Genomic DNA, 15,110 nt, shown 5'->3' with positions numbered 1-15,110 from the left:
GAGAAATGTGTGAAAAATTATTTGATTTTCAATGGTTAATTAATGATATGTAATTAATTAATTAATTAATTAATTAATTAATTAATTGTAGTAGTGTCTTGCAGAATTAGAATATTGCACAATGCCCCTCACACCCCCTGAGAAACAAATAAAATATGCATCAATAGATATCTGCTAATTATTAATGCGTTAGTTATAAAAATATTAAATTAATATAATGTTATTTAAAAAAGAATCGCATTTTTATAATTAATAGTTTGAAAAAAAAAATTCTAGTTCACAGCCTCGAATATTTTCTCAATTTATTTTTTTAGACAAGGGAAATTTTTCTAATTAGTAATTAATAATTTAGTAATTAATAATTAGTAATTAATAATTAATAATTAATATATAATTATAATATTAATTAATTATAAATGTAATTACTTTGTTTTTATTATTTATCTTTAGAAGTAATAAATAAATTCTTATTACTTTTTTTTTGAATTGTACAAAAAAAAAATTGTAAATTTCGGCGAAAGTAAAAATAAATTGATTATCGAATAAAATTAATTGAAAGAAAAAAGAAAAATATCGAAAATATTCGAGACTGACAAAAGTAGTGAAATGCCCGAGGCCTTATCATAATATTCTATTGAGTAATGTGAACACGGAACAATAAAGAGTAATTAAAAGAAAATAAAAAAAAATAATCATAAAAAAAGACACAAAAAAAAAGAAACAAAAATAATGAGAGAAAATTTTAAAAAAAGAAGTTGCAAATCTTTGCGCAAAAGTCTAGTAATTATTATAATAAATTAAGAATTGAAAACAACGCTGTGATCGTAATGCCGTTTTTTTCTCGTCTAATATATTACAAAAAAAAAAAAAAAAAAAAACGGACCGCGATATTTTCTCTCTAGTAGCTTCGAAAATTACAGAAAAAAAACCCATTTTTCCGAAATATTTTCTTATCAATTGGAAGAAGATGATTTTTCAATTTAAAAAAAATGGGAATTTTTTCCGAAAATTAGAAAAAAAGAGAGTTTGAGAAAAATGTTTTTTTTTTCTTTAAAAAAAAACAATGAAAGGAGATTATTTGTAAATAGTGTATCATGTTAAAAACAAGAAAAATTTCTATATATATATATAAAGTGATAATGGAAGAATTATTATTATTAATATAATTATATAAATATATTTATCGCTTTAAGATTGTACCAATAGTATCAAACTTCCAACTTTGACAAAAATGGGAGAAATTTTTCTTTTAAGAGCGAGAAAAAAAGAAAGAGAGAAAGAGAGAAAAAAATACAAATTCGATGAAAAATCGTGTATTTTTAATCAAGTTATATATAAAATAAAAATATATTATTAATTATTATTATTATATTAATATGTATATGGAATAGAAGATGTTTTTCTCTTTCATGCAAAAAAAAATATATATAAATACTAGAATGCACCAGAAAGAATTTGTTCTTTATTTCATTATTGGGAGAAAAAAAAGAAGTAATCCCCTTCTTTTCTCCTGCGAAAAATATTTACAATTTATTTCAATTTATTTATTTTTTTAAAATATTTTTCAGTAGATACTAAATATTTTTTTTTAATTTCTAATTTTTTTTTATTTATTTAAATTTATTTTATTTAATATTAATTAATTAATTTAATATTAATTTGTTTATTCAAATTTTTTTCATTAAAAAAGCCAAGACCTCATTTTTTATGAAAAATGTAATATTCTCCAAAAGTTTTCTAAATTATTAAAAAAAATTAAATATTCGAAAATAAATTTCTACTGATGGTGGAAATTATTTGTAAATAGTAAATACTATTAAATAATAATCAAGTTGACAATTTTTCCATGTGACGCATGGCGTCTTTTAATTTATGCAGCAAATCTTGCAATTGTTGCAGAGTACAAGTGAATTTTAAATATTTTGCCTCTCCGTGCTTTATCGTTTGCAGGCTAATCAAATAAATTGGCGTTCCATTCGTATCGGTTGCATTCGACTGAAAAGAGAATAATTTCAGTTTTTTTATTTTTTATTCTAGTATTTATTATTATTATTATTATTATTATTATTTTTATTTTTATTTTTATTTTTATTTTTATTTTTATTTTTATTTTTATTTTTATTTTTATTATTATTATTATTTTTATTCTTAGTATTTTTTTGTGCTCTGCAAGGATAGTTAATATAATTACAACTGAATTGCTTCAATTGGAAAGTTTATGCAGGGCTCGAACTCGAAATTATTTTCAATATTTCAATTCAATTATTATTTTCTAGAATTTTTATCTAAAATTCTTCTCTAAATCAATTATTTTTAAAATTATTTAAAATATTTAAATTATTTTTTTAAATCAATTATTTTCGAAAAAGTTTCTTTTTCAGAATTTGCAAATCCAATTTGTTTACAATTCAATTTTACCAAAAATTTCGATTATTCGTAAATTCTTCATTTAAATTTAGAAATAACAACTTCAAAAAAATTCAAGAAAAAATTAAAATTAAACCTTTTGAAAAAAATTAATTTTGCAGAATTTGTTAGTTAACAATTTAAAATTTTATACCTTCTCAGAATTCAATTATTTCTAAAAATTCACGCTATAATGCCTTTAATATTCAATTATTATCTAGAAAATTTTAACTGAAATTCATTTTTAAATAAATTTTTATTAAAAAATTCAACGAGACTTCAATTATTTAAATGCAAAAATAAAAAATTAATAACTTATTGAATAAATGAATGTTTCTTTGAATTGAATTCTCATAAAAAAATTTATCAACAAATTTTTAAATAATTAATTAAAAATAATTGTTTTCCTGCGAAAAATTATTATTTTTTAAAAATATTTGAATTCCTGTGAATAATTTTATTATTTATGAGAATAATAAATTCAATTCCTAAAAAGAATTTTATTATTTATGAAAATAATTGAATTACTAAAAAGAATTTTATTATTTTTGAAAATAATTGAATTACTAAAAAGAATTTTATTATTTATGAAAATAATTGAATTATTGCGAAGAAATTTATATAAAAATTTGTGAATAATTAAATTCCTGTGATATTTTTATTATTTATTAAATTTTTTTTAAATAATTGAATTCTATTGGGGAATATTATTAAAATAATAGACATTAAAAATCATTGAATTGAGGAAAATTTTAGAAAATAATTGAAATTTTGCCGAGAATTTTGTCAAAATAAAAAAAAAATAATTGAATTGGTACGAAGAATTTTATAAAAATTTTTTAAAAATAATTGAATTTTTTAGAAGAATTTTTGATAAAATTATATTTAAAATAATTGAATTCCTGTGAAAAATTTACTATTTTTTGATATTATTGAATTCTTTCGAAGAATTTAAAAAAAAATGTTTAAAAATAATTTAATTTTTCCTGAAATTCAATTAAAATTGTATTTAAAATAACTGAAATTCAGCAAAAATTTCATTATTTTCAAAAAATAATGGAATTCTTGAATTGAATTTTATTAAAAAGTTTTTTTAAGTAATTGAACTCCTGTGAAAAATTCAATTATTTTTTAAAAATAATTGTATTTTCTTGGAGAATTTTTAACAAGATTTTTAAAAATAATTGAAATTTTCGAAGAAATCAATTAAAAATAGAATTGAAACTAAGTGAAATTCTGATAAGAATTTAATTATTTATATAAAAATAGAAAGTGAAATTGAACGTGAAAGTGGAATTGAAACTTTGAAAGTGAAATTGAAAAGAGGAATACACGAAGAAAAACAATATGTACACACCTTTATGCAGTAATCCAATTTCCAATTAACATCAACGAGATGTGGAAGTCCACCTCCAATAACTTGTAATTTCCTCTGAAATTGTTCCCTATTTACATCGTAGGCTTCGCAAATTTTATTAATTTGTTGAGCATTTAGTTGTGAATCTTTTAAAGTCGCTGATAATTTCTCTTTATCAAAATGTTGTCTCCCAGCCTCGACGAATAAACTCGTTAATCCCGAGTAGGCACTTTTTACCGCATCCGGTTTCGAACCGTAAATCTGCGACAAACCTATAAACAAATATCTTTTTTTCAATTTTCAATAATTTTATTGAATAAATAAATATTTATCTCTTTATTTTGCATTTGTGAATTGCAATGAGCACCTTTAGGTTCAACATTCCCTCCACATGTGTGCAAATTCGGCTTAACGTTTAAATATTTTGCAGTGGAGACAGACCTTTAGATGTAGCGAGAGTATTGCAAAACTGGCTTTATTTGGCAATGAAAATTATTTTACTGAAAGAAAGAAAACACAAAACACATTCGCGTTTTTTTGCATTAAAAGATCAACAACTTTATTAGAAAACTCATTTATTTTTCAATGCTAAAATATTTCCCGTAAAATAAATTTTCCGTGAATTGAAAGATTGACACTTTACAGCCGGTTTCCAATAACAATTTTATATAATTATATATACACTACTAATATTTTTCATTGCAAATGAACTATAACAGAAATATTAGTTTATAACTAAAATTAATATTCCTGAAAGAATGTTCTTTTTCCACCACCAGAATAAATTTTTCTTTCTATCGAAAATAGAGAAACTAAATTTTTACATTACAATATTTAATATTATTTTCAAATTTACATTTACACAATACTTACTTTTTTCTGTAGTTTCCTCGCAAATTTGCAAAACCGCAAACTCTAGAACTTGATCAAAAGTCTCATTGTTGAGTAAATTAATACCGTGATTATTAACAAAGTTATAAATTACATTTTCGGTCATTGTTGTTATAATAACAAAATCTGACAGGTAGCAGGAAACTTTTTTTTTAAGGTTATGTCCTTTGCGTCGTTAGTCGTTAAATTTCCTACCTTTCGCGTTGAAATGAATTTTGCGGAAATCACGTGTTAGTTTCGAACATTTTTTTTCAATCCACTATTCATTTAGTATCGCAGGAACGTTATTATTCGCTTAGGAAAATATGTAGAAAAATCAAATTGAAAATTTTCTTTTTCAATTATGTGTTATTGTGTTTTAAGTATAAAAATATATGAAATGAAATCCCTACAAATTTATGTTTTACAATTTATTATACGTAAAATGTAAATAACAAGACTCGACGAATTTAAAATTAAAAAGATATTTTTTATCTGATAAGAATAAATGATACCACTAATAGAGGGATATAAATAGGTAATTTATACATGCAAAGTCCACAACTATCGTTCTTTTTTCCGTTTTTATATTCACGAATCCTTTTCAAGTTCAAGTTTTTTTTTATTATTTGGATTATAAAAATTTAATTTTTCAATTTTTTAATTTATTTTTAATTTTTTTATTAAATATTAATTAATATTATTTTCTTAATATTAATTTATTCGCATAAATTAAATACTAACAAATTATTAATTCCATTTTTTTTATATTTTAATATTAAATTTATTTGTAAAAAATATTTTTGTATTTTTGAATTTTAGTGATTAATTTATTGAAAATATTTTTGTAACTTGTTTGTTTATTTGTGAAAATAGAAAAATATTGTAAAGGCCTTTAATAATAATTATTAGCGTAAATTTAAAAGTGTTAATTGAATTTGTTTTTTTTTTTCTAGTGACAAATATTTGACGAGATTTCAAGTTTATTGTAGAAAATTTTTTTTCTAAATCTAAGGAATTTTCACTTGGAGTATATGCGAGTGGAGAGGTATAATAACCGTGACCTTAAATTATTATTAAGTCAACTACTAATACACTATTATTTTTCATTAAGATCAATTTGCGAAGAAGGAGAAGAGGGGAGAAAATGAGTAGAATAATTCTTGAAATGAAGAATGAAACGACAGAAGATAAGAAATTGAGAAATAAAATTTCAAACAGTGAAATCAGGTATTTTTTTGTTATTGTTATTGTTGCATAAAATTATGAAATTATTCGAATATTTATTTTTTTTAACGAAATATATATAAATAAATAAATAAAAATTTAGATAAAAGATTAGATTTCTTTATTTTGTTTTTTCTTATTTTTTATTTTATTATTATTATTATGCAAATTAAAAAATTTTTTACTTTCAAATCTAAATTTTTAATAACTTTTTTAACCGAAATTTAAAAAATTCACTTATTAAGTGCATAATTAATTATTATTGTTTATATTTTCACAAATTTTAATATAATTCTTCGGAAGAATTCAATTATTCTCGCAATTATTTTCAAAAATTTTAATAAAATTCTTCTTAAAATTATATTCATAAGTAATAAAATTTTTGAAAGGAATTCAATTATTTTCTAATTTCTTCATAAAATTTTTTGCAAGAATTCAATTATTTTTTTATTAAATAATATTCTTCGGAAGAATTCAATTTTTTTTAAGTAAATAATAAAACTCTTCAAAGAAATTCAATTATTTTTTATAAATAATAAAATTCTTCCTAGAAATTCAATTATCTTCATAAAAAATAAAATTCTTTTGAAAAATTTAATTATTTAAAATATTAATGAAATTCTTTGGAGGATTTCAATTATTTTCAAAACAATTTTTAATAAACTTTAAATATGAAATTTTTCATTATAATTATTAACAGATACGATTATTTTAAAAAGTTGAAAAAAATTCGTTGTTTAATTCAATTATTTTCGAAAATTTTCAATTAAAATTATTCAAAAAACTACTTTTAAAAAAAAGCACAAAGAAATTTATCAAAAGGAATTTAATTATTTACAAAAACTATAATAAATTTGTTTAAAAGAGTTAAATTTTCTATAAATAATTTAATAAATATATTTATAATTTATTTATAATTTGTAATTTTATAAATATTAATAAAATGTTAATAGTAAAATTATTAATTTTACATTTATTTAATTAATTTGAATATTTTATTTAAAAAAATTTTTTTTTTATTTTAAAAAATTAAAAAAAAAATTTTTAAATTTAAAATTTGTTTTGAATATATTTTTAATTATTTCGTAAATATACGATTTACAATCGTTAAAGAAACCAATAAAAAAAAGTTTATGTTCCTATAAAAGTGTTCTACTACTCTAAATAATAATAATGCAGCCTTTCACAATTGAAAAATTGAAGGTCATTAATTGAACAGATTTAAATATGTTTATTAATATCTGTGAAGTAGTTTCCCTTGAAAATTGTCTCATTACTTCCTGAATTTTTCATATTTATAAATTATAAATAAAAAATAAACATTACCCATCAATTTAAAATTTAGTTTTTTTTCCCTCTAAAAGTCGAATAAAGAATAAAGAAATATTGAATTCGAATTGATATTGATTTGGAAGGGAGAATTTATTTCTCTTGTCTATATTTATCAATAGTTTATTGCAACAATTGGATTATTATTTAAAAATCGCCACAAGTTTCTTTTAAGTGTCAATCTTTTTATTGAACGCGCAGAGAAACGTTATGATAGTGACGAGAGAAAATTCAATTTTCATCACGTTTTTGGAATAATAATATAATGGAAATAATAGTTAAATTTTTTTTATTAATTCTTGTGAAAAATGTTGCTTTTATTACATAAAATTTTTTCCAGTCACTTTTTGCCTGAAAAGTACAAAAAAGGTGTCACCGAAAATATCACAAGCAAAGATGCATTTTCTCAAGTGAGTATTTTTTTTCATTCAAAATAAAGAAGGAATTTTTAAATAATTTTTTTTTTTAATTTGACAATTAAAATTTTGTTTAAAATTTTTTTAAAAAGAATTTTTTTTCATTTGACAATTAATATTTTGCTTAAAATTTTTTTAAAAAGTATTTTTTTCACTTGACAATTAATATTTTGCTTTAAATTAATTAATTATTAATTTTAATAAAAAAAAAATGAGACGATTTTTTTAAATTACAGATTTTTGCAAGTTGCCTGGCCAATTGTATTGTTATTCAAGTTGGAATTCATATGGCATTCAGCACAGTTTTTATCGAGGATTTAAAACGTAGCGGAAAAATGACGATAGACAAAGACAATGAATCTTGGATAAGTGAGTAGATGAATTATTATTTTTTCAACTCTTTTGTTCAAATATTTATTTTTCTTTTCATTTTTAGTTTACACAAGAGATTTATTACAATCTCCAAAAATTTTAATTATATTTTTCAATCTTTTTTTTTTAAATTACAATTTATCAAAATTTTTAAAACAATTTTTTTACATTCTAAGGAAATTTTATTTCAATTTTACGAATCGATCATATTTTTATAAGAAACTTTTTGATTTTATTTTGCGGAACTTTTTTCATTCATCATTTTAGTGCAATTTAAAGAAAATTTCTCGAACGAAATTCAATTATTTTCAAAAAATTTTTTATAAAATTTGTTTTTAAAAATTCAATTATTTTGAATTCTTTAAAACGATTTAATTATTTTCAAAAATTTTAAGAATTTTGAATTCGCAAGAATTTAATTACTTTCACAAATAAAGAAATTTTTCGGGCAGATATTCAATTATTTTCAATATCTTGCTACTTTAATAAAATTTCTTAAAAGAATTCAATTATTTTAAACAATTTCAATAAATTTTTGAAAAATATTCAATTATTTTCAAAAAAAATTAAATTTTCATAGAAATTCAATTTTTTATTAAATTCAATTAGTTAATAAATTTCAATAATTTTGTTCAAGAATTCAATTATTTTCATAAACAATAAAATGTTTGATTAAATTCAATTATTTAAATAACTTTTTTTAAAGAATTCAATTAATTTAAACAATTTTAATAAAATTCTGCACAAGAATTCAATCATTTTCATAAATAATACAATTTTTATAGAAATTCAATTTTCGATTAAATTCAATTATTTAAACAATTTAAATAATTTAAATAATTTAAATAATTTGTTAAAGAATTCAATTATTTTAAACAATTTTAATAAAATTCTTCACAAGAATTCAATTATTTTTATAAATAATAACATTTTCATAGAAATTTTTTAAAATAATTGAATTCTTTAAAAAAAAATATTTAAATTTATTTAAACAATGTTTTGATAAAATTTTTATAAACAAATTTTATGTTATGGATTTTTTCAAAAGATTTAATTATTTTCAAAAATATTAATGAAATGTTTCGCTTAAATTTAATTTAAATTCACAAGAATTCAATTATTTTTACAAATAAATAAAATTTTCGCTTAAATTCCATTATTTTCATAAATAATCAAATTTTCCGAGAAATTCAGTTATTTTAAATACAAATTTAGAACAAATTTTAATTAAATTCTTTGCAAGAATTGAATTATTTTCATAAGTATTAAAATGTTTATAGAAATTTAATTAATTGAAATATAATTTTTATAAAATTTTTCGAAGGATTTCAATTATTTAAAATATTAATTAATACAATTTTTTTAAAGAAATCAATTATTTTTAAAAATTTTTAAAAATTTTGTTTAAAAAAATTCATTTACCATATGGAAAAATAAATAACAAGTAAGTGTTAGAAAATTTTTTTTAACAAAAATTATTGAATTTTTGAATAATTAACTTTAGAAATTATGAAAAATAATATGTTTTTGAAAAATTGTAATATTTAAAATTTTTTGAAAACTAATTCTCGAAAATAATTTCGAAAAATTGAAACAATTGGAGATTTTGTCAAATTTTAGTAAAATAAATTTTATTTGTAGAGTATTTGATTTTTTTGTTTTTAAAAATTGCTTTCAAATATTGTATTTTTGTAAAATTTTCAATAACAAATTTGGAAAATAATTGAAGTTTGCAAAAAATTGGAATTAATTCCTCATTAGAATATAGAAAAAAAAAAAATTTATAATGAAATTTTTGTTATAACTTCGAATTAAATAAGTTGTTTTTATTATTAAATTTACTGAAACGTTTTTTTTCATTGTCATATTTAATTTTTCGGTAGTTATTTTTTTTAGTCTTAAAGCTCTTTTTTTTAAATTAATGAACGAATACGAAGACTGAATTATTTTTATACAATCTTTTTAAATTTAATTTTGAAACAATTTTTTTTCCATTCCAAAGACGATTTCCTTTTGCAGAATCGATCCATATTATTTTTAGGGAACTTTCGATTTCATTTTGCGGAGCTTTCTATCACAAATGTCTCTTTCTAAACATCTGCTTCACAAAGGTATTGGTTCGAATTTTTGGGCACATTTCACCAGTTTCTTCTATTTAATTCTGCTTTTCAAACTTCTTTATTTTCTTGAGCTTAAAAATTTGTTTTCGTCTCTTCTTAACACTTTTCGTTTGTTAGACATTTACCAAAAACTCTCAGCTTTATTCAAAGAAAATTTTGCTGTTATTTTTCCACGACTTTCGCTTTCACACTTTTTCGGAGCTTTTATGACGTTTGTCTATTTTTTCTTCCGCTTCTTCTTCAATTTTTTTTATTGATGTGGATTTTTTCTACTTCTTCTTGTTGAATTTTTTTTATTGATGTGGATTTTTTCTACTTCTTCTTGTTGAATTTTTTTTATTGAAGTGGATTTTTTTTCGACACAATTTTCCAGAATCGTTACTATTCTCATTTTTTTCTTTTCTATTTTCAGCAAGTCTGATGACAATTGGTGTGCCAATTGGATCCCTATTGGTTGGACCATTAATGGATAAGTTTGGACGAAAGAAACTTTGTCTCTTCTCATGTATTCCAATGATGATTTCATGGCTGATATTAATAATGGCGAACTCGATAAATTTAATTTACATTTCGAGATTTATTGCTGGATTCTCATCAGGTTTGACGACAGTTGGATTAATATACGTCTCGGAAATTACGCATCCAAGAATACGACCAATGATGCTCTCGTGCAATTCCGTTTTCGTTTCGTTTGGAATTCTCATCACGTGCTGTCTGCCCGTGTGGCTCAATTGGCTCAACATGGCGATTGTCTTTTTAATCATCAATTGTCTAACGTTTTTCGGTCTGTTCTTCATACCGGAAAGTCCGTATTGGTACCTTTGCCTCAATAAAAAAACGCAAAAAGCTGAATTCAGGGCTGAAAGGAGTCTCCGGTGGTTGAATCGACGGGAGAAGGTAATTTTTAATCAGAGTAGATTCACTAAAAAAAATTAAATATTATTAAGATATTGTTTTTTAAAATTCTATTAAAAATAATTAAATTTCAACTAAAAAAGTTTTATCAAAACTTTTAAAAATATTTGAATTTCTGCTAACATTTTGATATTTTTGAAAATAATTGAATTCTTGGGAAAAATTTTTATCAAGATTTTCGTAAATATTTGAATTTCTGCAAAGATTTTGATTATTTAACAAAAAATATTTTAATTCTTGACAAAAAAATAAATTAAAATTTCTGAAAGTAATAATTGAAGATCTGCAAAGAATTTTATTTTTAATTTATGCTAAGAATTATATTAAATTTTTTTTAAATAATTGAATTTCTGGGAATTTTTCACAAGAATTTAATTTGTTTTTGAAAATTTTAATAAAATTCTTTCGCAAGAATTAAATTATTTTCATAAATAATAAAACTCATCGGAAGATTTCAATTATTTTTAATACAATTTTAATCAAATTCCACTAAAAATGTAAATTAAAAAAAAAAACTTATTAAAATTCGTCGAAAGAATTTCATTATTTCAAAAATTTGTTGATAAAATTCTTTATGAAAATTAAATTTTAAGAAACTTTTAGTTATTAAATAAATTATTTATTTTTATTTTTAAATAATTGAATTCTCGTAGAATTTTCTTATAAAAATTGATTTAAAAAATGGATTTCAGTTAAAATTTTAGATTTTGAAAAGGTTTCAGATTAAAATCTTTGAAAATTTGAATTTTTCATATTTTTAACTAACAATTCTTTGGAATTAATTTTTTTTTTTGAGAAACTTTAATTGCGGATTTTTTTAAAAATTATTTAAAGTTTTTAGTTTCTAATATATATTTAATTGAAGAATTTACGAATAATTGAAATTTTGTAAAATTGAATTGTAAACAGAACTGAATTTAAAAATTCGTAAAGAACTTTTTAATATCTCATCAAGAATTCAATTATCTTTACAAATAGCAAAATTTCTCGCCAAAAATTCAATTATTTTCATAAGTAAATAAAATTTCATTTGGGAATTCAATTATTTTTATGGCAGAATTTAAAATATTTTTAATACAATTTTAAATAAATTTCTCGAAAAATGCAATTATTTTTAAAAATTTGACTAAAACTTGATGAAAGAATTCAAATTTAACAAAGATTCAATTATTCAATTAATAATATAATTCGTTGCAATGATTCAATTATTTTTCAAAAATTTTTAAATAATTCTGCAAAATAATTCAATTATCTTGATAAACAAGAAAATTTTCCCCAGGAAATCTATTTTAAAGAATTTTAATAAAATTCTTTTCCAAAATTCAATTATTTTCATAAATATTAAAATTCATCACAAGAATTCAATTCTTTTTGAAAAGTAATTAGTAATAAAATACTTTGCAAAAATTAATTTCTTTTCAAAATTCTTTTTTAAATTCTCGTCAAGAATTAAATTATTTTTATAAATAGATAGGAAAATTCTTCTCGAGAATTAAATTATTGTCAAAAATGGTAATAAATTTCTTGGCGAAATTTCAATTATTTAAACAAAATATAATAAAATTTTTCCCATGAATTCAATTTGTTTCATAAATAATAAAGTTTTTGGTTCAATTCAATTATTTAAATAATTTAAATAATTTTTTTTAAGAATTCAATTATTTTCATAAATAATAAAATTTCCGCTTAAATTCAATTATTTAAATAATTTTTGTGAAGAATTAAATTATTTTCTCTAATTTTAATGAAATTCTTCACAAGAATTTAATTATTTTCATAAATATTAAAATTTTCAAAGAAATTCAATTTTCGATTAAATTCACTTATTTAAATAATTTTAATAAAATTCTTCAAAGGGTTTTGAATTATTTTCAAAAATTGTTATAAAATTGTTCAATAAAATAAATTTCAGTAAAATTTTAATTAGATTCCTTAAAAGTAATTATTGATTAAATATAAATTTTTTATTTGCATTTTATTTATATTTAAATAATTTAATTCTCGTAGAAATTTTCAATAAAAATTGATTTAAAAATGATTTTCAGTTAAAAGGTTAGATAATAATTGAATTTTAAAATTAATTTTTTTTGAAAAAGTTTAATTGAATTTTTTTAAAATATTATTTCAAGTTTTTATTTTATTTTATTTGACTCGGACTGGTTATATTTTTGTCAGTAATTGGTTCGTAATTTTTCATTGTTTGAATAGGCGTATTTAATTTTGATTTTAAGAAATGATCTTTTTCAGATATTTCAAAGTGAATTGTCACGTTTAAGGGCGATAGTCACTGATCGAAATGGAACGTCAGATGAGAAAAGTTTGCTGAAAAGTTTACAGAACTTCTGTCACGAAATCCGTCAACCAACTGCTTATAAACCATTGACGATAATTTCCATTTTACTTCTAATCCAACAGCTCTCGGGTTGTTATGTCATAATATTCTATGCGATTTCAGTATTTAAAAATATAAACTCCGGCAATAATTTGGAGCGAACTCAAGAGAATGATTCGGCAATTTATGGTGCACTCGTTTTACTTGGTGTTGTGAGATTTTTCATGAGTATTCTAACGGCGTATTTTAGTAAAATTTACGGTCGACGAATTCTTTGCATTTCCAGTGGTCTTGGCATGTCGTTCTCCATGTTTTTCTCGGCAATGTACATGTACTTGACGACGTCGTGGGACGAGAGGACGAGTTATCATCAACAATCGACAATGCTGGGACAAACGTGGATTCTGATTGTTATTATTCTGTTCTACATTTGTATGAGTGCGATTGGCTTTATGGTGATACCGTGGACATTGACTGGTGAACTGTTGCCGATTTCAATAAAAGGTTGTGCGAGTGGTTTTGTCATTGCAATCGCTTATGTTGTTATGTTCGGTGTGATGAAGACGTATCTGTATGTTCTGGACGCAATTGGAACTCAGGGGATATTCTTTTTCTTTAGTTTTATTTCAATATTGGGTACGGCATTTGTTTACGTTTTTTTACCAGAGACATTGGGCAAATCGTTTGCCGATATTGAGAAATATTTTATTGATGATAAAAAAGGTAGTGCGAAACGATTGAGAATTCCTGACAATGGGAATGAAGAGAATTTATCCGTTTGAGATAGTGTACATGATTTGGGCTTAATTGGACACTAATATGTGAAAAAATGACTGTGAGGCCATTCCTTTTATCGCAAAATTCATACATTTGCGGTAAAGAATATCGTCTGCGTTACGGGACAGGTGTGCGATTTTATCCTCTTGTGAGAAAACCACTTTCTGTCCCTCGGCGCACAATATACTATTAATTAAGCGTACATTAATTCTAGTAATATATACATTCTTTATTTATATATCAATTTTGATAAAAATGTTTCAGATAATAATAATAACAATAAACAGAAATATAAATTTTTGATAAAAAATTGTTTCAATTAATGTTAATAAATCAACATAATCTCCTTGTACAATCCATATTTATTTTATTCTCATTAATTAAAATAAGAAGTTTAACAAATGTACATTCATTTTCACAATTATAACAGTTTATAGAGAAAACTCAGTTCTAAAGTGAATTCCGGACGGCGACCTAAAAGACTCAAACTTTCGCACACTAAGAACCATACTAGTGTCGCCTCACATATTTATTAAAAAGAAAATATTACTTGTACACAATTAACTTTTTTTACTTTCAGTTTTTAAAAGATTAGGATTAAAAATACAAAACAAAGTCGACTATCCAACGCGAATTACAACAATGCAAGGACTGCAATAAGTAAACCCTAAATAGTGTTGTTCTGACAGTTGGCTAAGCCTAAAGTCATTTAAGAATTCCCAGTAAAAAAAGAAGTATTGACATAGTATTGAGTGGAGCGTTTAGGAATTGAGTGAAGCTCTGAGCCAATACGGATTCGAGTAAAAACCGTATTGGGACGTTTGACTCAATCTTTTTTTCATCCGCCGAATACGGTCTTATTTTAGCATTAAAATTAAAATCACATCAGTAGAGTACATATTATAAATTGAAAGCACAATTGTCCTGGAATGTAAAAATGCCGATTTCGATAAGAAACAGTGAATATTTGTTAAAAATTGGTAAAAGCA

The 15,110-nt window shown here is 21.5% G+C and overlaps 2 protein-coding genes across 3 annotated transcripts; one reads left to right on the top strand and one right to left on the bottom strand.

The window, feature by feature from the left end:
- Nucleotides 1-1,705: 1,705 nt before the first annotated feature.
- On the bottom strand, nt 1,706-4,772 carry LOC122504937 (COMM domain-containing protein 3-like). Its single transcript, XM_043616296.1, has 3 exons — nt 4,637-4,772; nt 3,764-4,035; nt 1,706-1,995 (listed from the first exon to the last, which is right to left on the bottom strand). The coding sequence occupies exons 1-3, from the start codon at nt 4,758-4,760 to the stop codon at nt 1,828-1,830; spliced, it is 564 nt and encodes a 187-aa protein (XP_043472231.1). The 5' UTR covers nt 4,761-4,772; the 3' UTR covers nt 1,706-1,827.
- A 261-nt stretch (nt 4,773-5,033) lies between these two features.
- Nucleotides 5,034-14,431, top strand: LOC122504932 (facilitated trehalose transporter Tret1-2 homolog). 2 transcript variants are annotated; one of them, XM_043616290.1, is made up of 7 exons: nt 5,034-5,171; nt 5,590-5,681; nt 5,748-5,863; nt 7,530-7,599; nt 7,842-7,974; nt 10,510-10,994; nt 13,260-14,431. In XM_043616290.1, exons 3-7 carry the CDS (start codon nt 5,781-5,783, stop codon nt 14,124-14,126), a joined length of 1,638 nt encoding a protein of 545 aa, XP_043472225.1. In that variant the 5' UTR covers nt 5,034-5,171; nt 5,590-5,681; nt 5,748-5,780; the 3' UTR covers nt 14,127-14,431. The 2 variants fall into 2 exon arrangements, with proteins under 2 accessions (XP_043472225.1, XP_043472226.1); XM_043616291.1 differs by lacking the exon at nt 5,034-5,171 and adding an exon at nt 5,223-5,241.
- The last annotated feature ends 679 nt before the right edge of the window (nt 14,432-15,110 follow it).

Source organism: Leptopilina heterotoma, unplaced genomic scaffold (genome assembly GCF_015476425.1).
Source record: "Leptopilina heterotoma isolate Lh14 unplaced genomic scaffold, ASM1547642v1 Lhet_325, whole genome shotgun sequence".
NCBI lineage: Eukaryota > Metazoa > Arthropoda > Insecta > Hymenoptera > Figitidae > Leptopilina > Leptopilina heterotoma.
Note: the sequence above shows the minus strand (reverse complement) of the source record. Positions and strands in the feature narration are given on the sequence as shown.